The sequence below is a fragment of the Rattus norvegicus genome, chromosome 15, assembly GCF_036323735.1.
Source record: "Rattus norvegicus strain BN/NHsdMcwi chromosome 15, GRCr8, whole genome shotgun sequence".
In the NCBI taxonomy this organism is placed as follows: Eukaryota; Metazoa; Chordata; class Mammalia; order Rodentia; family Muridae; genus Rattus; species Rattus norvegicus.
Window position 1 is genome coordinate 83,304,092 of NC_086033.1, and position 23,582 is coordinate 83,327,673.

Sequence of the window (23,582 nt, forward strand, 5' to 3'; positions counted from 1 at the left end):
GTGCTATGAGGTGTGATCATCCTCCCTGAATTAGTTACTCTTCCTTGACAGTATTTTTCAAGACAGGAAAAACTATTCATCTGTAAACCACAAGTCTAATTCCTCGGAGGCTCCGGTTAACAGTCATCTGGCGAATATTTCTCCTGAGGCTCTAAATGAGGAAACTTCGTCATAATAGCAGGCAGTTTCTGCACAACCAATATAGTTTATGTATGACTATGGTTAACGATGAAAATACACACTACATTCAGGAGGTAATACGAACTATGAATAAAGGGAGCTAACAGAATCTTAACTGAACATACCAAATGACTCAAAGAGGGGGAACAGGGAGGGATTGTTTTTGAATGATTTTGTTTCCTTGGGCTTTTTTCTGACTCACAGACTGCCTAGGAGTATAATAAGTCAATGGAATAAACCAACTGTAAATGTTTGCTAAATCAGACAAAAAGAACCAAATTAAAGGAAGAAAAAAGGAAACATATAAATGTTTCATTAAAGACTCCTGTGAGGTCTTTAAAAATATGGGGTCATGATTCATTTTTTAATAATTAATCCAATCAATGACATTATTGGTGGGGGGTGGGACCCACAGTCAGACTCAGGCAATCTGAATACACACTATAAACAAAAATTTCCTTCTACGTCCTCTCAGAAGGGTTGAGGATTACATCAATAGCGGGAAAAGTACACATCACCAGCCCACACCAAAGATGATGGTGCCCACACCAAGGCTGAAGTCCAGTTCCTTGTACAATTCTAAATTTCCATCTCTTGTTCTCGTCTCATGGGTTCCTGATAGAGCTCACAGTAATCATAGCTGCAGTGGATCAACTTCAGACATAAATGAAACAAATCACTGGTAAATCGATAGGAGGTGACACACTCCAGGCTGAATTCTTGCCCTAGCATGAACCCCCAGCCCACCCTCGCTGCCCTTCTGCCCTCTGAAGACTTAATGAATCACCGAGAGCACAGTACAGACTTGTATATTTACCCAAGTGAGAGGCAGATTTATCTCCGTCAGCGACTATCCCATCACCAGGAGAGAAGGCAGGGAGCATGGCAAGGCTGAGGCTCCACAAGGCACTGACCAAGGGGGTTCCTGCAGTTCTGTACCTCAGGGATAAATGTCATTTCAAATGCAGAGAAAGTCAGAAAGCCCGAGGGGAGATAATTCAAGGCAGAGGTCCTTTATGGTTACTTGTTTCTGGGTGGACTGTGCAATTACCTGTTCACAGAGGAGAATAGAAAGCTGCTTTTGCTTTCTGAATGACTTTACTCACAGGAACTGTGTAAAACAATACTGAAGGTGTGCCTATGGGCCACATGGTGATGTTAAAGACTTAATTCCTCTGTGAGAAAAATTTTGGTTCATGTAAAGAAATCTAAGCAAGGAGGTTCATAGTGGTAACAAGGCAAGCCAGAGGATGAAATGAAATAGGACCAAGCAAAAACGCGCAACGTTAGGATGCTCAGGTGAATGGTACAGGACAGTGTCCAGTCCTTAGAAGTAGTGTTTCTGTCTGAGAGCTCTATTCTATGGGAGCTACACTTGGCCAGTTTATAGGAGCCAAGGGAAAGAGGTCTAAACTGCAACCTGAAAAAAGAAAAGGAAGGTTAAGTAACCTGTATCAAAGCAAAGAGAGGAGCTGTCCACCCCAGGATAGGACATGAGGCTAAACCATGTCCACAGGACATCATGGATGGAAGAGAGCCACAGAGGAAAACAAAACAGTCACACCAATGCTGTGTCCAAGTACGAAGGTTCATTTAATGGAAGAATTAAAACATCAACCACAAAATACCATAAAGCCAAGGACAGGACTTAGCTGGTGAGAGTGCAGAAGAATCTAGCTCTGTTGGTGGGACAACTGGAAATCCATCCCTAGAAAATAAATGACACACCTTTGCTCTTTAACGCTGAAAGCAGAAAACCTTTCACTTTTTGGAAATGTCGCTCCCGTTGGAAAGGTCTGACCGAGAACCCTAGTAAGGGTCCATTTGGATTATTTCTTTTAATATATTCCTTGGTCTTCTAGATTTCACTTCAAAGGACCTTTCAAAAAAGTCACATACAGGTAGATAGGGAGAGGTGACTTCCAAAAGATACCCAATGACCTTCATTCACTAATAATATTGATAAATAAAAAATTAAATTTAAAGAACAGAAGGTTAGTGAACATGGACTCAAATATAGCATAAGTCAATTTAACATATTACCCAAATATGTCAATTTAGTAGTGATGAATAAAATTAAAAGAGTCAGAAAATGGGAAGATATGATTGAATCACAGAGAAATGGTTAAAACTCTAGGTTTTAAGTGTGTGTGTGTGTGTGTGTGTGTGTGTGTGTGTGTGTGTGTGTGTGTGTGAGAGAGAGAGAGAGAGAGAGAGAGAAGAAGAGAGAGAGAGAGACAGACAGACAAAGAGGGGAATGAGTATGAAAAAGGAGTGGAGGAAAGGTCAGTAATGCTTAAAAACTGAATTGTTAAGGAGGAATAAGCGCATAATTCAGAACAAATGCAAAGGAGAAAGACGAAAACACTCTCTTTTGTGGAGAAATATTTAAGGACATAAACAAAGCCAGGAAAGTTGAGATGTGGAAGAGAAGAAATCCAAAAGCTGGATAGGAAACTATATTTGAAATGATAATAGCATGAACTTTTCTCTAACACAAAGAACGATGGAAATAACAGACTGTGCTCCAAGAAAAACGAATGAGGGGTGTGATTCCTAGGTAGTCGTACACCCTTCCTTTACTAAACGCCGAGGCAGATGAAAAATCCTGCAGGCGTTCACAGAAGCAGTTTCCTTCCACGAGGGGGGAGTCAGAATGGCTCCACACTTTTGTGAGTAACACCCAGGGTTTTAAATAAGAGGGAAAATGCAAGGAGAATCCCAAGCAGGACCCAAGAATCTTGAAGCAAGGCAAAATACCTCCATAAATAAATAAAAATTTAAACATGCAAGGTGTCAGGGGATACGGAAGCATAAGGCCTTCATAAGATGAGAGATTTAATACTGAAAACTGAACAAAGCATTGCTAACATGAAAACTGTCGCCAGCAGAATCTAAACTGAAACTACATTTCTGGAAAGTTCTTAAGGAAGATGTAATCGAGTTCCTTTATTATTAAGTCAGTGTGATCTGAGAACATGAAGTACTTGAAGATCCACAAAAAAACAAAAAAATATCTCAGAGAATTGAGATTTTTAGTGATTTCTCTGAAAGGTGAATTCAGAGTGAAATGTAGCAGGCCAAGAAAAACATTGAAAGAAATACTAATGGAGAAAATACAGGGGTGTGCAACCAAACTGTGTTAAATATAAATATCATTTGCTATAAAATAGTATCAAATCAGCGAATCATGACTTTTTCTCAGGGTCAATTTACATATTCTGTGCTAGTACTTAACTACTCTCTCTACAAATCATTTAAAAGCAACCTTAAAATTTAAGAACTGAACTGCCATTAACATTAATGTTTTATTACTATATGTTCCTGTTTCAACAAGAAAGATAATGCGTCCATTTCTGAGGCAAATATCTACATCTTAACATATAAAGCTCCAATCAACTGCATATTAAACATGTCATAGTACCTTTTTGTGCATAGAATGATGCTCAGTTGGGGTTAGGGTCTACAGTGTCTGAGGACCTGGGTTCCATTTTCTGACCATCAAAGCGAGTCATTTTAGAATTCTAGAAGCTTTGTTGAGTGAAAATTTTAAGAATTGCGTTATACGTTGCAAACCTGATTGCACAGATATCCGACTCTACCTCATAAACCTTTTTAAGATTTTTAATCTTTCTCCAGGTCATCTAACCTTTTCTCTGATTTACTTCTACTAATCGTTAAATCTCAGCTAGGTTTCCTTTTCATGAGAATGTCTTCATAATGTTTGAAGGTTAATAGCTCAAGTCTGTGTCATCCCAGAAGCAGGTGCACTGTGACCCAGTGACCCTTGAGGTGAAGTTCTGAGATATGGGCTATCAGGTGATTTCACTATTGCATAAACATGGAACAAACATACACACATCTAGATGGCACTGTTTCTTACACGCACAGAGACTATATTTCAGCTACAAATTCTACAGCCTATTGCTCCTAGTACCACAAGGAACGAAACATCACAAGAGTAATTGAAGCACAAGAGACAGTGATGCAATCATGAGTCTTGTGAGCACCAAAGGATGTATGAGAGAGAAGCCATACCTTATATCATTACTCCCTAAAGTCATGATAAGGTTCAAAGGTCACTAAGTACATGAACAAGCACTATGTCACTTACCGTCACTATCAAACACACGCCCTACGTAAGTCAGTGTGTATGAAGTGACTGGCACCACTGGGCTGATTTACACTGGTCTCACCAGATATACATGGCAATGCACTGAGAAGTGACATTGACACAGCCTCAAAATCCCTGCACTACACGGACGCTTTGCTCTACTGTAACCTTGTACGATCACATCTTGTAGTTGGGGTAGGATGGCATGTAGCATCCACCTGAACTTCGCTCACCAAAGCTCTTCCCATGCTGTGGGAAGAAGTAGTTGTGCATTCATCAGTGACCACCCCTAAACTCAGTGCAAAGATACAGAAAAGGAAAATGCACATTTAGGCTTGGAAGCCAAGCAATGTTATTTTCTGATTTACTGGATGGGCTAGGATAGTAGTTGTCCCAAATATATATAAAACCTAAAAATGACAACTGAATTTAAAAGGATCATGGAGTTCTGGCTAATAAAATGGATCAGCAACTAAAGCATCTACCTCCAAGTATACTAACCTGTTTGATAATAGAAAGAGAAGCCAACTCTCGTTTGTTTATCTGTATATTGTATGTCTGTATATCATGTATGTATATGATTATATAACATCATATCATATGAATCATATAATAATATATCTTATACATTATACATCATACATAATTGCATTTATAACTTTTATCTTGTTGTCTAAGAGGATTATTTTAATCCTCTCTAAAGTAAAAACAATTAAAGCTATTCTTCAGGCAATGACATAATTCTGGAATCCTATTACTGGGAGGCTGAGGCAGGAGGACTGGCCATTCAAAGACAGCCAGCTATAGAGGAAAATCAAGAAGGATCAGCCTTGACACTGTCTCATGAAAAAAATAAAATAAAACTTCAGAGACATTCTGAAAACTGAAGGCAATGGATACAAAATAAACCTCAGCACCCAGGACTTCAAATGTGACAAACGACCGTTCTACACTGAAGACAAGCACTGAAAAGTCATCCTATTAGCCAGTCCCCTTTATGCCACCATCGACACTATCACCACAGCTCACACTGCACAGACTTCCATGAGATACAAAAATAAAGACGGAATTACGTAAATAATGGTAAAAAGAAATATCATCAGACCTGGCAGGTAAGATGGCTCAGTAGTGGTTTCCTCTTTCATGTCTAATAACCTTTGTTTGATCCCCAGGACACACAAGGTGGAAGGAGAGAATGACTTCCTACCAATTCTTCTGATTTTCATACATATGCCATGATTGGCAGCCAAGAGCCAACTGCTTGCATGCACAAAGTAAATAAATTTAATAAAAAAAATAAAAATCATAGGATTCCATCAAGTTATTTGGTAGACAGCATCAGAGTTTATATGGAAAGGCAGAAGAGACCAGAAGAATTAACACAAAATTAAAAAGCAGTAAACTGTTGGATGGCTGAAATCCTTACTTCATGAGTTACTTGCCATAAAGCCACAGACTGTATTATTTGCTAAAAGACAAAGACACAGACGAAGGGCACATAACAGAGCTTCTAGGGACGGGCCCATATAATACAGGCAAATTAACTTTGAGAAAAGGACAGAGGAAACAAACTAAAACTGAGGCAGAAACAGCCTCGTGCTGGCTATCACTCACAGTGGGGGAGGGTGATGTGAGGGCTGGTTGGGAAGAAAATTCATCACAATTACACCCAAGCAAAGGGCCCACAGTATTTAAATACCTGGTAAGAGACCTTCTGGTACAATAGTGGTATGAATATTCTAGAAGTAGCCAACTGCTCCAGACTGAATTTAAGGCACAAACACAGGAGAGATTATGTACCTGACACTATAGAAATGATCAATAGCCCATGGTTATGGAAATTGAAGTCCCTGCGGAGAAATCTACTGCTGATGTTTTTCCAAATAGACATGTAATTAAACTGTTTTCTATATAGTTCTGTTTATGCAAACAGACCAGTATAGAGCCCAGCCTAGGTCAGAGAAGCCTCTTTTGCACAGTTGCTGATGGTAAAAGCAGGGACTCATAACTGGTCAAAGTGTTGATAATACATGGATGGGCCCAAACAGGAGAGGTGTGTGACCCCCTTCCCAAGCCTGGGGAACATAGTGACAGAGATGGCAGGAGAACTGTGAGAACAAAAGGGTAGGGAAGAGCAGGTAGGGCTCTGTCTTCTAGATATAGCAGGGCCACGGCAATCATGAACATACAGGAGCCGTGAGTACCTCCAAAGGGTGAAGAAGGGAGATGGGGTAGGGAAGAGATAGAAGAAAGGAATGGGAGGACGCAGGGAAGGATAAGGAGGAGGAAGAAGAAAGAACAGGAGGGGGACAAATCAGGGGCAAGCATAGGAAGCAGGTATGAGGGAGTGAGGGATGTATGAGCTCAGACAATGTTCTACACAGTACTGTAAATTGCTTTGAAAAATTAAAGTAAATTTTAAAAATTTAAAGACAATGCAATAAAACAAAGACGATCATTTCAACAAATAATGCTTCAAAACATGGGTAGCCACGTGGCAATGAAGAAAGAGGAAGGAAGGAAGGGAGGGAGGGAAAGAGGGAGATATGCAAGGGAAAGGAAAGGAAGAGAAGGGAAAAAGGAAAGGGCAGGGAGAGAAGAAATGGAAGGAAGGAGGAAGAGGGTGGAGGAGGGAGGAAGAGGGTGGAGAAGGGAGGCAGAGAGGCCAGAGAGGGAGGGGGAGGAAAAAAAGAAGAGAGTAAATGGAGTCAGAATGTACACCTTTCACAAAGGTGAACTCAATGTGGATCACAGACCCTGATACGAATGCAAAACCCCTCATGACTCCAAAAATAACAAATCAAAACAAAAACATACACACAGACAAAAAACCAACCTCGAGACTTCTTTTCTAATCCTGGAAGTAACAACCCTTCCATTTTCTTTGTTATTGTCCTTCTAACCCTACCTGCAACCTTCCACAGCTATCAAATCAGTACACAAAGCACTTACGCCTGCTTTTTCAACTACAAAGATTTATTTCTCTGACTGGCAAAAGAAGGATTTTCAAAATTATTGATCTTGGAAAACATGACTTAACTTGGCTAGGATGAAGCCTATAGTCATCAAACAACACAGGTAATTATTTTATTCTTAAGGCAAAAATCAAAAGTTAATTTACAATAAGAGAACCTATGCAAAAAGGGAAGTGAGAAAAATCCAGGGACTGGTCACCTTAGGAAACAAAGATTCTATGTAAAAGGAATGTCACATTAGCCAGAAAAGAGAATTGTCAACAACCACATCCTGTAATTTAAAGAGATAAACTTCAGGGTTCCAACCAGTGCTTTCTACTGAGGCTTTTATACCATTCTACCTTAGTCCCATAGACACGAAGCCATGCTGGAAGCCAGTTTCTCATCAAAAAACACGAGGGACTTTTGTCCTATAATTACCACCCATTGCCTTCATCAGAATGAGAAAAAAGCTGTTCTTGAATACTATGCAGTTCAAGCAAGAGAAGAGAAGAGATCAAGTCTCACTTGTAGATCCAAAGCAGAAATCCTGAAGTCTTTTCTTTCTTTATCTATGACTAGACTTTGCTGGACGACTGAATGATCCAATTGCAGGTCAGGTGAACCTGTCCTCATTAGCTATTTGAGCTGTCTTTAGCGTCCATGACAGCTGAGAGGCAAGATGGGGCTGTATTAATCACCAAGGGCAAGTTAGGATTTCAGAGGTATTAAAGTCTTTACCCTAGACCCAAGAGACCTACAAACATAAAGCTACCATTGAGTTCCTCTGAGAAAATAAAATGTGCTCACCACCTCCCTACCCATTGTCACTGAACTCCACCCCTCCCACACATTTTTGAGCCAATGACCTCCACCTTAACTTCTGTCATCGGTTTTTCAATCCCAAAAGAACGTTCAGAAATAATGTACAAATAATGTTATAAAATAGAGATTAGATACGCGCCTTTTACTTGTAACTCTCATGCAACCTTGTGCAAGTTCCACAGTATTCCAGAGACTGATAAAGCCACTTACAGGTGGAAATAACAAATCTGGACAGCAGCCAGAGCCTTTGAACTCCTCCCTTTCAGAATGAATGCATTACAGCATAGAAAGGAAGTCATCAGCAAGAAAGCAGAAACACTCCAAACTCTACACGTAACAAGTTTCCTTCTTTCTATGTGCAGTGTGATAATGTCAATCTTCAGAAGTGTTCTGAACTTGAAAGAATTAAATTTATAGTAAGAATTACCATATAAAGTAACTTAGTTTAGGGATTCTAGTGTAGAAAATATGAATCATACATGAATTCGGTTTAAAATTAACATAATAATTATAGAAAATGAAACAGGGAAACCTAAGAAGTACGCACCCACAAACTACATGTCTCCACTCACCCACATACATTTACTAAGTTATTAAATGAAAAAATAAATAAATATAACCTGGTATTTTTAATTCCATCTAAATCACAGGTTAGATCAAATCTTTTGTGGGAAAACAGGTGGGATGCTGTGTTTTTAATGCTGTGTGCTTATCTTTCTTGTTGGGGGTAATATTGAGAAAGGGGTCTTTGGGGTCTCTATGTAGCCCATACTTGTCTCAAACTCATTAGGAAGCCCAAGATGGCCCTTATCACTCGATGATACTACACTCATGTTCTAGAGCTAGGATTACAGGTATACCACTGTTCCCAATAGGCAAGCTGTGTTCAACAACACCCTTTCCTGCATATATGTTGAATACAGAGTAAGAATGCATCACCGCTGTATACCACTCCAGTCTTCTTCAAATGCCCCCCGTACCTATGTACAAAGTTACTAGTCCTATCCCATGGCGCAACCCGAACTCCCAGGAAACCTCCCCAAGATATAGGAGTTGTTGTGTGAAGTAAGAAGGCCCTTTTAGCCCAACAGCTTCAGAAGTGTTCCTGAGGTGACCCTATGCCCTACCCATTGACTTGGCCTTCTAGCATTCATGCCGCATGGTTCAAGGACTTGCAGTCAGAACGTCCCCAGCATATGCCATCATCCAGCTACTTCCTGATGACCTTGAGGTCACTGCAGGGGCTCTGATAGTCACTCATCCTCTCAGCAGCAAACTTCTAATACCGTTGCTGCTCACAATGTGGCTTGAAACTTCCCATGCTTATAAGTACGTAATGTTGCGATTACCATCATATTTCCGTTCTGTAGATACTCAGTCTGCCTCTCCTCGTTATGCATTATGTTGTTTTATCCTTTCAGGCGCAACTCCCTGCATCCCCACTGCATCTATAGAGTCTGCAGCAGTGGTTCTCAACCTGTGGGTTGCAAAGCCTCATGGGTCAAACAACCCTTTCACAGGATCACCTATAAGATATCCTGCATATAGCTTCCCACTATGATTCGTAATAGCAAAATTCCAGTTAGGAGTAGCAACAAAAATAATTTTATGGTTGATGTCATCGCGGTACGAGTAATTGTACTAAAGTATCCCAGCATTAGGAAAACTGAGGTTCATGGTCTATAGCATCATAGGATAGAGGAGCAAGGCCCAAAGTCCAAGGGACAGAGTAATCTCCCCCACAAGGGATGGTAATATCTGATACAAGTACCAAATAACTGAAAAAGAAGAGACCTCTAGGATCTTTGCTCTTGGGATGAATCGGGAACATTGTTGAACTAGGACTAGGAAGACAGTAGTCCAAAGCCAAGTAGTCATGGTCATGAAAAGATGTTCATTCAAGTGGCAGCCAAGTACTTTTTGCTGCAAGCTGGAACAAGGGTCAGGGCTCCAAGTCTTCAAGTAGGAATCAGCGGATCAGTGATCATTCACAGTGGAGCAAAGACCAGTGGAAAACAGCCAGGATCAAATGGTGTCTAATATCTCCAATCTTCAGATTGGAGAAAAGAGTGTAGAGAGGGACCACTCAACCAATAGAGAGAAAAGGAATGAAGAGATGAAATAGACCATTCAAGCAGACATCAATGATTGTTGTAGAGCTAAGCTGTATCTGTACTCCCTTGGGTTCTTTTACTGGACAGTTCCATAGCTCCTGGGTTTAAAGAGCCTTTCTGCTGAAAGCAGGTAGAAGGGGAGCAGCAGCCCTGTGTGCTCCCTTTGGAAAGATCAACCCAAGACCTTGGGTGTGACTCACACATCTTGTCATTAAAATGTGACTCTGCAAGCTGAGACAGGGAAGGCTCCATGTACAGTGCCTAAAGCCCTATGGAGTCTTGGTCATCAGCTTCTCAGGTCCTTAGTCTAAGATGTGTTTAAGGATTCGAAGAGCACTTGCTTATCTCTTGGCTCCCAGTTAATACCACAGTTATAAGACGGCATCCTCCATTTCCATGATGGGTACTCATGTGGACACTGCTGACTCCAGTCTGCCCTCAATACATACAACCGACAGTCATTTACATTTTAAATAGCCACTATTATGATAGAAAGATAAACCTTAGCCAGGCAGCAGTGGCACATGCCTTTAACCCCAGCACTTGGTAGGCAGAGGTAGATAAAACTCTCCGTGAGTTTAAGGGCAGCCTGGTCTACAGGTGAGTTTCAGGATAATCAGGGTTGTTACACAGAGAAACGAAGTTTTGAAAAGAAAAGAAAAGAAAACAAACAAACAAAAAAAACCAACCAACAAACAGATAAATCTTACAGTAAGTCCCAAATTCTACTTATTGTGATGTTTGACTCTCTCTCATGGATCCCTGACTAACACTGATGTTGGTACCACAACTGACTCCATGTGAAATGATTGTGAAGATCTCCATAGTTTAAAGAGGAAAGGGCTGCCAGTATTTTCTAGAAATCTTCATGACAATACTCCGAGTTTCAGGTACTATTCCAAACGTCACTAACTACCCAAGACTGCATCTCCTTCCTTCTAAAAATTAAGGGTCAAGACTATATATGACCACTCAAATAACAGAATAGAGAACAAAATAGCCTGACTCCTAGAGGCAACATGACTTCTGTTCAATGTTTCCTGAACTCCAGCTACTTTTGGAGCACTCAGGGACCATGAAAGGGATGTAGCCTGTGGACGCAGATGAGGCCACTGAAGATAACCCATATCTACTGGCAATGAATCCATGGACCGTCACATAGGCTTGCAACCATCAACCTTTGAGGCTCCCACAGTATCTGCTTAGTGGACTGAGAGAAGTTGTCTCCACCCAGGCCTGCTGAAGTAGCAACCATAAGAACACAGCAAGCATTTTTCTTCAGATGCTGAGGCAGGGATGATGTACAGAACTAGAGGATGAAATGATGGTTTGTCATGAGGTATCTGGATGGTAAATGGGTGAAAGAGAAGACTCCAAGCAACCCCTGGAATTCCCATTCTTGAATCTGAGTGCACAATGGCCACAATGGCCAGTGGACAAATAAACTGGCTTGCAGCAAGAGCATTCGGAGTGTCCATCAGTGGTTCTCAAAGTATACAGCACGAGCTTTCAACAAGACTTGAGCACCAAACTCCCGACACTGCCCTTATAACTACTGCCTTTTTATTTATTTATCAGAATCTCTACACTGTTATCTTAACGAATTGATTGTCCAAAAGTAAGGGTTTGAATGTGACCCAAACTCCTTCTCTCAGACTGTCTGCTCTGAGGCGACAATTTTTAAAGCTCCAGAGAATCTCCTTCCTACTTTTATAATGCTTTCTTTTATATCACCCTTAGGGAAAAAAATCTTTGCAATCTGAAGTCTCTCACTAATCTGGATGAGGCCCCAGCCCTCAAATACCTGTTATCTCTCAGGGACAGCTGCTGAGGCAAGGGTTAATGGAACTTCACTCACGGGTCCTGAGTGATTTATAGGTTGTCTCAGGATAGATAACTGTTGTATCGCCAAGAAACTTATAGTAGCAGTCATTCACGAAACCAGAATTTGAATCTATCCAATATGCCACAGCATAAGGAGACAAACAGCACTGCCAGGCTAAAAGGTCTGAGGAATCCTACAAAAAGCTCATTGCTATGTAGACACAGAAACTAGAGTTATGGCTACCAAGACTGGAAGGCAATTGGGACATAAAAGGTTTTTATTTTTTGACTGCATATTCTTTCAGATTTCACAAAACCACAAAATGAGGTATATTTTTATAATGTGAAATGTGAAGAGTATCAGTAACTTCATTAAGATGAGTCAAAATTATTTAAATGAAATTTTCCTCCAGTTTAAGAGAATCCTCTCTCCGTTTTTCACTCCAAATCTGTTACAACTGACACAAACCACTCTAAGTTTGTGAACATTAGCACAAAGACTAAGTGGAATTTTCCCCAAAATTTCAAGCACACACAGATATGGTGACATGTGATCTAGATACAGTGGCCCATGCCTCTAAGTTCAGGCATGGGTAAGAAAAAGACATCAGGTCCATCCCCACTATAAGATCTTGTCTCCAAAATAAACATGATCTACACCTGCAGTCTCAATCACGGATGTCCTTTATGACCTGTTGTTGGAAGGACAAAGGTCTCTAAGAAATGAAGGTCCCAGATTTGAATGTTCTACTGTTTGGGGGTACATGCTAGTGGGGAATGACAATGTAGACAGAAACAGACCGCTAACATTTGGATTGTAAAAGAAGTTTGCCGTGCATCACTTCAGTGAGTTCAGTCATCCCAGTGACCATTTCGGTGGAGGAAAGATAGAGAAAGAGAGCCATAAGGATAGCACAAGTGAGACAGAGTCCAGGACAGCTAGCTGAGAAAATGAAGAACAAGGCTCAAGAAATGTGGGCTCTCTCAGAAGCTGTAAAAGACATGAATTCCACTGTGCACTTCCAGAAAGAAACTTTGCCAGTGTCATAATATAGCCCCGTGAGACCATTTGGAGCTCTTTTGAGACCAGCCTATGGTAATACCATGCTGTAGAAAACAACTCTTAGAGCAAATTGCTTTGGCATTCACTTCGTTGCTCACGCAGGTGAGGCAGCATGGTGAAGGTTAGTAATTAACTGGCTCTTAGGGAATGTGTATAAGGCTGACTTCTACTAGATTAGAAAGCAACCTGAAGGGGTTGGGGATTTGGCTCAGTGGTAGAGCGCTTACCTAGGAAGCGCAAGGTCCTGGGTTCGGTCCCCAGCCCCGGAAAAAAAAGAAAAAAAAAAAAAAAAAAGAAAGAAAGAAAGCAACCTGAAACTCTGAATTAACATACAAGTTGAAGGATTGGACCCAAGGCTTGAGTTCACTGTTATCTGTGTTTTGTTAAGGAAATGCTCTTTAAGGGAATGATAACATTCTTTGCTGGCATCAGCATGTATGAAGAAACTATTTAGGTTACCATCACCCTAGGGCTCAGAAGACAGAGGGAGAAAGAGCCAAATTTGAAGCCTGCTTGGGCTGTATAGTGAGATTCTATCTAAAAACTAATGCAACAATAATAATGTGTACGTGTGAATCACATCAAACAAATTCGACACAAACGTCAGGCAGGACACCAATTACCTATAGGATCACTCAGATCCACGGTCTGTCTGAGTAACACGGTGGATCCCAATTTCAATACCCACCAAAGAAATGCTCATCAAAAGACATTAAGCTTTTATATATATATAAACACACACACACACACACACACACACATTTTTTCATAATATTTTGCTCAACAACTATAACAGGCTTCTTAAACTAAAACTAATCAAAATGCTAGACGTAACCAAAGGTCCATATAAATTTTATAATTGCTCTTCAAATCCTCTGGCACTACATATACACTATATTGGTGAAGTACTCTACCCATGATGACATGAAGACTATGAACCTCCATAATCAAGTGCAAAGAAACAAACCTATGAATGGGAGAGGCAGAAAGAAGAAGTGAGGGAGAAATTTTCTTTGAAAGATGCAAGCTGCTCTACCGAATGCCATCTCTAAAGAAGATGTGTGCCCTTAATTCGAAGAGACAAAACTGCAGCACAAATGACAGTGTCAAGGTACTACACAACACAAGCACTACTCTTAGCCCCAACTATAAAAGCCTCTCTTTGCAGGGAAAAGTGGTTATCGTAGACACATGCCGGCCTAAGAAGCAGCAGTTAGTGACTGCTTAGCTCTAAACAGGGGGCAGGGGGTGTGTTATATCACTCCTCTACAGCTCAGGGAACATTTTAGAATACAAGGTACAGAAAGAAGGTATTGGCAGAAACATGGGGAGAAGGGCTGCGAAATGTCATCTCCATGGCAAAATATAGCTGTGGCAGTCATGAATTCATAGGCCCTGTAATGGTTTGAATGAAAATGACCCCTATAAGCTCATAGGGAGTGGGACAATTAGGAAGTATGGCCCTGTTGGAGTTGAGGTGCTCTTGTCCATATATATACATATATTATGTATATGATTGCCAAGTAAAAAAAATCCAATGAAAAGGTTGTCTCTATGACTGAAAAAAAGTGGATAACATGTGTTCACTATTATTGCACCATCTCCAAGAACATGATTTCCTCCCAGAGAAACCCAAGTGGATGTGCTCCTTTTCAACAGAGCATACCATGTCTTCCTTGTCAGAACCTAATAAAAGCAGGGTACCTGACTCACCCCCTCCCAGCATGCTCCTTAGTAAATCAGAAGACAAAATGGAAATACTGACCTGAAGAGCTAATTTTTCTAAAGCCAAACTGAGTACAAAATAAAACAGCAGACACCCATAACTTAGAGCAATCATTCTATAATTTATTGTCTTTAGAGAACTTGAGATATGAGCACTGTATTTAAAATGACCATTTTCTCAAGTATTAGTAACTGTCAGGAAGTCTGCATGGTTTTCAATTCCAAATGTTGTTTCATTTTGTTTGATTATTTTTCAACAAAGGAATTTCCTGGGCTGGTCTTGAACTCCTGTTTTAATGTTCTTCTTGTTTTACACCCTCAACAGCTAGGATTCCCAATTTTTGTTCATTTAACTTTCAAGACAACTTGAATGGTAGGCACTATTATAATAATTGGCCTCACATCACAACAACTAATTGAGAGAAAGAGCCCAAATTAAAACTGGGTCAAGTGGCACATGCCTTTAATCTCGGGATTAAGGAGGCAGACTCAGGGGCATCTCTATGAGTTACAGGCCAGCATGGCGCACACAGTAAGTACCAAGACAGCCAAAACTACATGGTGAGACTCTCTCTATAAATATAGAAATGAATACAAGGAAGAAAGAAGGAAAGAAAGAAAGAAAGAAAGAAAGAAAGAGGAAAAATAAGTAAGTAAAGAAAGAAAGGAAGGAAGGAAGAAAGAAAGAACAAATGAACAATGACTGAAGGTTAAACTAGGGCAAAACCAGGATTGAAACAGCAGTTGGATTCAAAACCATATTTTTAACGCCTACATTTTAAGGTCAATACTCTCACTTAGAATACTGAGTGATTATGGTCATGGAAAGACAGTTACAACTTCCTCTAAAACCCATAAAAAATTTATAATACAAGTTCAAGAAGAAAAAAAAAACAACAGAAAAAAAAAAGGAATTAGGGAGATAGCTCAGGAGCTGAGATTGATCCCCAGTATCCGTGTGAATAAGTGGCACATAGAGACATATACAGGCAATTCCAGCATTGGCAGGGATGGGGGGAGAGGGGAAATGGGGATTCCTAGGACTTGCTGTGCAGTCCCTATACCTGAAATTAAACAGCCTCAGGTTCAGTGAGAGACCCTGCCTCCAATTAATTAATTAATTAATTGGAAAGCAATTGGAAAATACATCTCCCATCAATATCTAGCTTTTACATGTACAAACATACACATGCATACATATTCTCCTACAACATATGTGCATGCTCATATACAAAAGAAAGAAAAAAATTCTACTTTTCCTAAAGTACAGAAAGGTACGAACTGATTGTCTAGCTATAACTGTCAAATTGTTGCCAATCGGAAACGCCCCTGAGAGCCAGCACACACCTCCTCAGGCCTTGAGAAAGACACAAACTCCTAAAAACACCAGTCAGAACTATGAAAGGGCTATACAGTGACTCTGCAATGAGAAGAAACATCGTCATGATGAGATAAACACAGAACAGGATCTTGGAAATCAGTGAAAGCGGTGTGAAAACCGTAAACACACAAATCAACATTTCAGAGGGTCCTGACAAGAGGGTCCTAACAATCCACCAAGAGGATGTTCTAGGAACTCCAGTGGAAGCCTTATCTCAAGAGCTTCACTGTACAGAGACTTTGGAAATGACATATTCACTTAGATGACACTTACTATAACAAACTGAACTCAATGATATGAATGGTTCAGTCTCAGCACCAGCCACCACTACCCTTTCTCTCTCTGTACATTGACCAATATTGGCTTTTGTACCAAAGTGTGATAATTATAAGATAAGCAACATCTATAAATCAGTAATATCAAAATCAAGAGAGTCAGAGAGGAAAGGTCAGGGATCGAACAAGTGTCGCAGGGGGAAATTGTCCACGCAGATGATGAGAAATGTAGACAAAGAACTCTTCCTTTAGTATAGACTTACATGCACACGAGACAAAGGATCTTCTTAAAAGCTTAAGGAATTAGTTGATGTGTAGACTCAGGAAGAAGTACATAGGTTCAAACAAAAGAGAAGAGAATTCAAAGATATGAACCCAATCTGACAAAGCCAGGAAACAGTACAGAATGGGAAAAGTCATTTAGGTAGTAAAAACCACCAAGGAAAGTACCTGAGTAAAAACAGAGAATAAAGTATGCTTACTGGGCAAGTACATAATTGGAATTTAGGGAAGAATGGGGCAAGGCCAGCGTAACATCATGGAGAGACGCTAGACAGTCTCATGCAGCAAAGGACAGGGGTTGGAGAAATGGTATCTATAAATAAAACTACCTCTTGAAAGACAAACTGACTACTTCTGAGAGGTCCCAAGAAAGGCCAAAGGTGTTACATGTAACACCATACATGTAAGAAGTAATGCATAAAGTTATTGAGTTCCTAAGTTAGGAACAGTTCTCAGAACATCCTGGCCAGGAAATAAACAAAAAAGAAAAAACAGTCATGGTGGTGAGGCAAGCTTCTTCTATATTTCAGCCTCCACAAATGCACTGTCCTGCAAGATACAAGACAATTGAGACAATTTCAGCCCTGAGAATGTTTGGTACTAAGAAGTTACGAGTCTCTGACTGGTGATACAAAGGGTACCACCATTCAATAGTAATTCAGGGCTCTATTGGTTCATAGCTTCATCTTCAATGGCCTTTCTATTTTTATTTTTGTTTTCTTTCTTTCATAATATTTTATGGGATCATATATGTCCCACGCTACCCTCAAAGTTGCTTTATTGCTTTGAATTTCTGATTTTTTTTTGAAAAAAATACATAGATCAACTGGTACAAATTCCACTTCACAGGAAAGATCCTGGAAATTCACAAAGGAGAAATCCAAGATCAAGTGAAAGAATGGTAGAGTCAAGATCTGCCTGTTTCTGATTCTACATAAAGAGAACAGGTAGCTACCCTGAAGGGAGTTAGCACAGCCCAGCCTCAGGGGACTCGTTCACCCGCACCCCCTGTGTGAGCATCTAGAACTACTAAATTCACGATGCAAGAATATCTGGATTCCACCATCCTCTGTCATGTTTGAAGATCAAGTCTGGGACACGATGAAAAGGATGTTAGCCGCACTCTACATTTCCGTCCTGGGAAGCAAACTCTTTGGTATGCACTGAGAGAAGAACGACTAGCTAAGGTTGTCTTGATATCCGCATGCTATGAGTCCATAGCACCCAGTGCCAATGCTGGGTAATTTAAACAGCTGTGGATCACGTGAAGCCATTTAAACGTCAACTCCAATAAGCTAGAATAACATAAATGCAAGTCTGTGATTTGAACATCTGCTCTAAGCCAGCTGCTGAGAAGCACCAAGTAAACATGGCATCCTGAGAAATCAAAGAGACTAGGAGTCGCATCCACAAAAGCCACCAGGCTCACTGTGGGAGCAACTACGGAACCACATTCATGAGTAAACACTATATCATGAGTACCAGTATTTGTGACCAGGACACAGTGGATGATTGGAAGCTTTTGAGATTTTATTTGATGTTTTCTAATGACTCATAGTAGAAGGAAGACCTCAAGTGCAATGATGTTGCATATAGAGAAGGATTTAATGGGGATGTATTTTTTCGTGAGGAGGCAGATGTAAAACGGTCCTGAAAACGTGATTCCTAGACCCAGAGGACTCTGTACGAATCCCAGGCGGACTATTTGCATTGTAGAACTGAAGCCAAGAGGCGCAGCAGGATACTCTATGGCTCCCAGCAAGGCTTTAGCACCATTGACAAGCTGGAAGTGTACAAAAGAACTAGAAGAGTCGTATTCAAACCCTGTTTCAATTATGCAGAGGGCAGAAATGCTTCAAGGGATATTTTATAAAATATTAGTCTTAACATTGGCCTCCTCGTCAATACATTTAAAATACAACAAAATAAGATAAAATTCCAAACTCCTCGATTATCTCTATGAATCAAATGTTGGTAAAGTGGTTGTGGCTTTCAAATGAGAGAAAAAGTGTCAATGTGCTCTCTATCCCCAGGATACAGTGACTCAATATATGGTTGAAAATCACTATTAAAAATACACCGAAAAATACAGCTGAGGATGACTTTGATCTCTGATCTTCATACCTCCCTATCCTGACTTCTGGGTCACAGTGGTGTGTCACGCCACCCAGTTTCTGGAGGACTAGGTCAGACTCAGAGCCTCATGCATAGGAACTGAGCACTCTACCAACAGAGCTTTATGCCCAAACTAAAAAAGGAAAAATGGAAAAATAAAAAATTGTAATAATAACTCACTGCTCCTTCCCTCCACAAAGACTTTGGGACTCATGACGAGTGAGTAACAAGGTGTGGCCGTTTGCACATTACAGCCACTCCTCCTCATTTCACCCTCAGGGCTAGCACTGACAGCGTGCTTGGCTCTGTCATCATCCACAGTTGACGACATAAATCAGAAACAGAACAATGACACTGCCAAAAATTACAAATCCCAAAGCTAACTCTGATCCATTCAAAACACACACACAAAAATGAAGAACAGGAGGAGGGGGAGGGGGAGAGGGGAGGAGAGGAGGAAGAAAAAGGGGAAGGGGAGGAAGGGGAGTAGGAATAGGAGTAGTCAAGGAGATAGCCATGTAGGTAACAACACAAAAATTTACTAGCTTAATCCCACTAGCTTACAGAATAATTTCTAACATGAGCATGGAAAAGTATTATTAATGATGTGCTTGACTCAACTCATCATCAGCTCATAAAAGGCAATTGTTAAGTTTTAAGGACTCTTGTAACCCAGCTGGTAATCTACTCAGGCCAACCATATTAGGAGGATTCACACTATGAAAATTGGGGGATAAAAAGAAAGAAGGAAAGAAAAAAGAAAACTGAGGCCACCCTTCTTCCCTTCCACAGAAAGCAGGTTGACTAGAATGTCAGAAGGCACATGGGCACTGGTATTCGCCAGCAAGCAAGTGGGCCCACAGCAGTGACGGTGAGGACATGAAGGAGAATATGGTCAATTCTCCCCATAAAGTTCCTCACTACCATCACTGACTCCTTAACCCCTCTCTGAAACCTTTGCAGACACAATAGTAAAAAGGAAGAAAAAAAAATAACAGTGAGGAAAGAAGAAGGCCAACTTAAAGAGGAATATCTAACATAAAATTGTTCCCACAAACCTGGGAGACAGGGTTGCCAGAGGAAGACTCCCTGTGCATTAAATTCCACTTAAAGAATAAACACACTGGAAGGAGGAGAGCAATGAATTGTGGGTATTACATGGCCACATTAAGAGCTATGAGCCATAAAGCTTTGTGCTGGCTCGGCAGATTCTTTAAAACTGTAGGAAATGAAGATTATTTCATATACTCTAATTTTCCTCTTATTATCTAGAGTTTTTATAAGTAGTAGGAAGTACCAGAAAAGCTCATATAACAACCACAAACAAAATAATGCTAAGTGTTAGACTACCATTGAAACTCACAGATTTTGACCTTCTTCCAATTAGGTTGCATCTGTATGAGAAATAAAAGACATCTCTGTCTTCGTTCACACTCATGGACTAGGTTTATAGTATGCGTATAGGAACTTCTGCATATTAAATAAAAATTGGCTCTTTTTTTCTTAGTGATCTGTCGTTATCAAATGTCTTTCATTTTTGATGTTCATCTAAAATTTGATACTTAAAATGCAAGCTTAACAGCTGGAGATCTAGATCAGTCACTGTGTAGTTGGCCTACATGCATGAAGCTTTGAGTTTAAACCCCAGCACCAAATGAACTCTATACAGTGGCACATTCCTGCAACTTCAGCACCAGGGAGATGGAGGATGTCAAGTTGAAGTTCATACTCAGTACACATCAAGTGTGACGCCAGCCTAGGACACATGAGGCATAGCACAAACAAAAGAGCAAAAAAAAAAAAAAAGTCTGGAAAATGAAAGTACACTTATATAAAGAGCAAAGGACATACCCTCTTTTTAAATATCTGTAAATACCTATATGTTTAAAAGAAACAGAAAGAACAAGTATTCTTTACATAGAGAGACTGTTAGGCTGAATGAGTGCTGTTTCATTCAGGTAAAGAAATGCTCTAGTGACTGCCCAGTGTCCTACTCAGCAGAGTAGTGACACTTCCGGTACAGTCACAATGAGTAACCGACCTTTATGATTTTCCTCTTCGTATGGATATTCATTCATCCATTTGTTTCTAGAGTCACATTGATCCTGCAATGGAAACATACCAAAAGCTACTGTGAGAGGAAGTTCTATAAGACGATATTCCTTATTGGGAAAAGGAGGGGAAAATCCACCTGAAGAAGGAGGCAACAGGAGAAGCCACGTCAGCTGTGACACTCTGACAATCCCCTGGGCAAGAAATGATAAAACTCTCAATGAAGATGAAGGAGGGTATCACAAAGGGATCCAGCACAGGGAGGGGTGTGGGCTGAGGAGAAAAGAGCCAAGGTTGAGTTAGGTGTGAATTCACTATACCTGAAGAATTCATGGATACTTAAGCTAGGTCCTCAAGTCCAATGTTCACAGTAACTTAAGACATTTTAAAGAAATGGTCTAAATTAATTATTGGGGGGGGGAGATGATCACTTTCCTTTTCTAAGCAACACAAAAACAGAATAATTAATATGGCAGAATGGGGAATCTATCAATTAGCCAATAATAAAATCACTTTTAAACATTAAATTGAAGAATGTCTCTTCTTAAAAATCATAGAAACAAAAAAAATCATAGAAACAAAACTTTTACATTAATTTAGTTGACATAACATCATAAATCCCCAGGCCACCTAGACTTCTAGAAATACAGGAAGTGTCCCTGGCTTGGAGAATGCTGAGCACAACTGGCCCTCTAGCACACTTACTTAGACCTCTTTCTATTTCTCATCACGATCACATAACCTACATCAGAGTTTCCACTTCATGAGACAAATGTTCTTTGGCACTCAGTGGAGCCAGCTTATTAGCCACAGCCTTTCTGGGCTGGGAATTACACCCAAGAGGGGACACATCTCGGGATTGACAGTCCCCAGTCTATGCCAATGATTCTGAACTGTGGCAATGGCCTGGCTTTCCATGTGTGTTCTTGTACATCCACAGAATGCTAAAGACCCTGGTGAAGTGCTCTACAGCCTATGTTGGCCTTGGGATGTGCAGCCACCTGGCTTGCATTTCCCCACCTCATCTCTTACCTTGTCTCAAGACACACCCCCAACATCCCCTGCAATTTACTATGCTACTAGAAAGACCACCAAAAAAAGTAATATAATATGTTAATATTAATGAAAAACTAGAAATATTCTCATGCAATTTAGAAGTAATTGCTATTTTACCTTACAAAAGCATACAACATTATCCCTTAAAATACAGAGAAAGTCATCAATTGCATGATGTTATCAATCTCATCTTGTCCATTGTAGTCTCCAAAGTGTACTTTTTTGCAATCAGTTCTAACTTCTTAGGAGAATGGGCAAAATTTTTCAACACTGATAACAATCCTGTACATTGCAAGACATGACTATACCATTTTCATATTTAATATATGTTCATATCTATACACTTCCAGGTCCAAACATGGACTCAATCAACCATTGATCAAAAATATTCAGGAAAGAAACCTATATCTGTACTGAGTGTGCACATATGCTTTTTATCCTGTTACTTCCCTTAACATTGTAGTATATAACATATCCACAGAATAGTGATATTGTATTAGGAATGATAGGTGACCTATTAGGTGTTACAAATGACCGATTGGGTGACGCAGAGTACAGAGGAAGATGATCACACAGGTTATATCTAAATACAGTTTTATGACAGGAACTTGGGCATCCTTTAACACTGGTATATATAGTGAGATCTAGAAGTAAACTCTCTGGATATCACAAGGCAGCTATACCATAACAATTTTTTGCGTGATTTTAAACATATTAGTGTTTCATGTAAAATAGTTAATACTTCATTACAGCAGTACCTCCACCATTTCTGCTAATCAATAACACTAAAACATCCTTACATGTAGGCCTTCTCTGAACCAAGACTTCTGGTAACCTGTATAAGAGATAAAGATGCACCCCTGATCCTCACCCTGACCCAGGACTGGCATGGGACTTTAGCAAGTAAGTGAAACTGTCAAGAGAATCTCAACCACCATGCTGTTCTCATCCTGAACCACTGATTTCATCCCTTTCTGCAGAAAGAAGAAGGTAGGACTGCCATAGGGCCCCCATTGATCCCAGGGTTCCATAGAGGACCTAGAGGACTTCAGATCAGTGAATGCTTATAAAAGGAAGGAAGGAAGGAAGGAAGGAAGGAAGGAAGGAAGGAAGGAAGGAAGGAAGGAAGGAAGGAAGGGAGGGAGGGAGGGAGGGAGGAAGGAAGAAAGGAAGGAAGGAAGGAAGGAAGGAAGGAGGGAAGGAGGGAAGGAGGGAAGGAGGGAAGGAGGGAAGGAGGGAAGGAGGGAAAGACGTTAACACTAAACACTAAAAGAAAAATCATATAAATGACCTTTCTGTCTGTTTATTATGCTACTTGAGTAATTTAGTCCTAATGACATAATTTATACAATCTGTAGACTTAAACATTAAACTGTATTAAGTATACACCACATAATACCATACATTTTATGAATTTGGGGATTCAACAAAGAATCCTGATAGTTGAGTTGAGCACACAACCTACTTTTAGATCCACTTGCCCATGATGAAACTGACTGAACTTCTATTTTGTATCCAACCAAACAATTTAGATGATCCCGGGGTTCCTCGAAATCTGACACTTTTGTCCCAAGTTGCAGAGTGCAATTCTTTATGGTCTACAATCTTACCACCTACCCTCA

The 23,582-nt window shown here is 40.2% G+C and overlaps 1 protein-coding gene across 15 annotated transcripts in view; it reads right to left on the bottom strand.

Annotated features, from left to right (window-relative positions):
* The window catches only part of Klf12 (KLF transcription factor 12), a 432,451-nt gene that overhangs the window by 266,544 nt on the left and 142,325 nt on the right, over positions 1 to 23,582 (bottom strand). For 8 of the 15 annotated variants that reach the window (XM_039093393.2, XM_006252410.5, XM_017599718.2 and 5 more), the window contains one exon: positions 20,894 to 20,957. The exons of the other annotated variants lie outside the window; for them this stretch is intronic. In XM_039093393.2, the coding sequence (XP_038949321.1) occupies positions 20,894 to 20,926 (33 nt within the window). In that variant the 5' untranslated portion in view covers positions 20,927 to 20,957. The remainder of the gene's footprint in view (positions 1 to 20,893; positions 20,958 to 23,582) is intronic. 15 annotated transcript variants of the gene reach the window in all.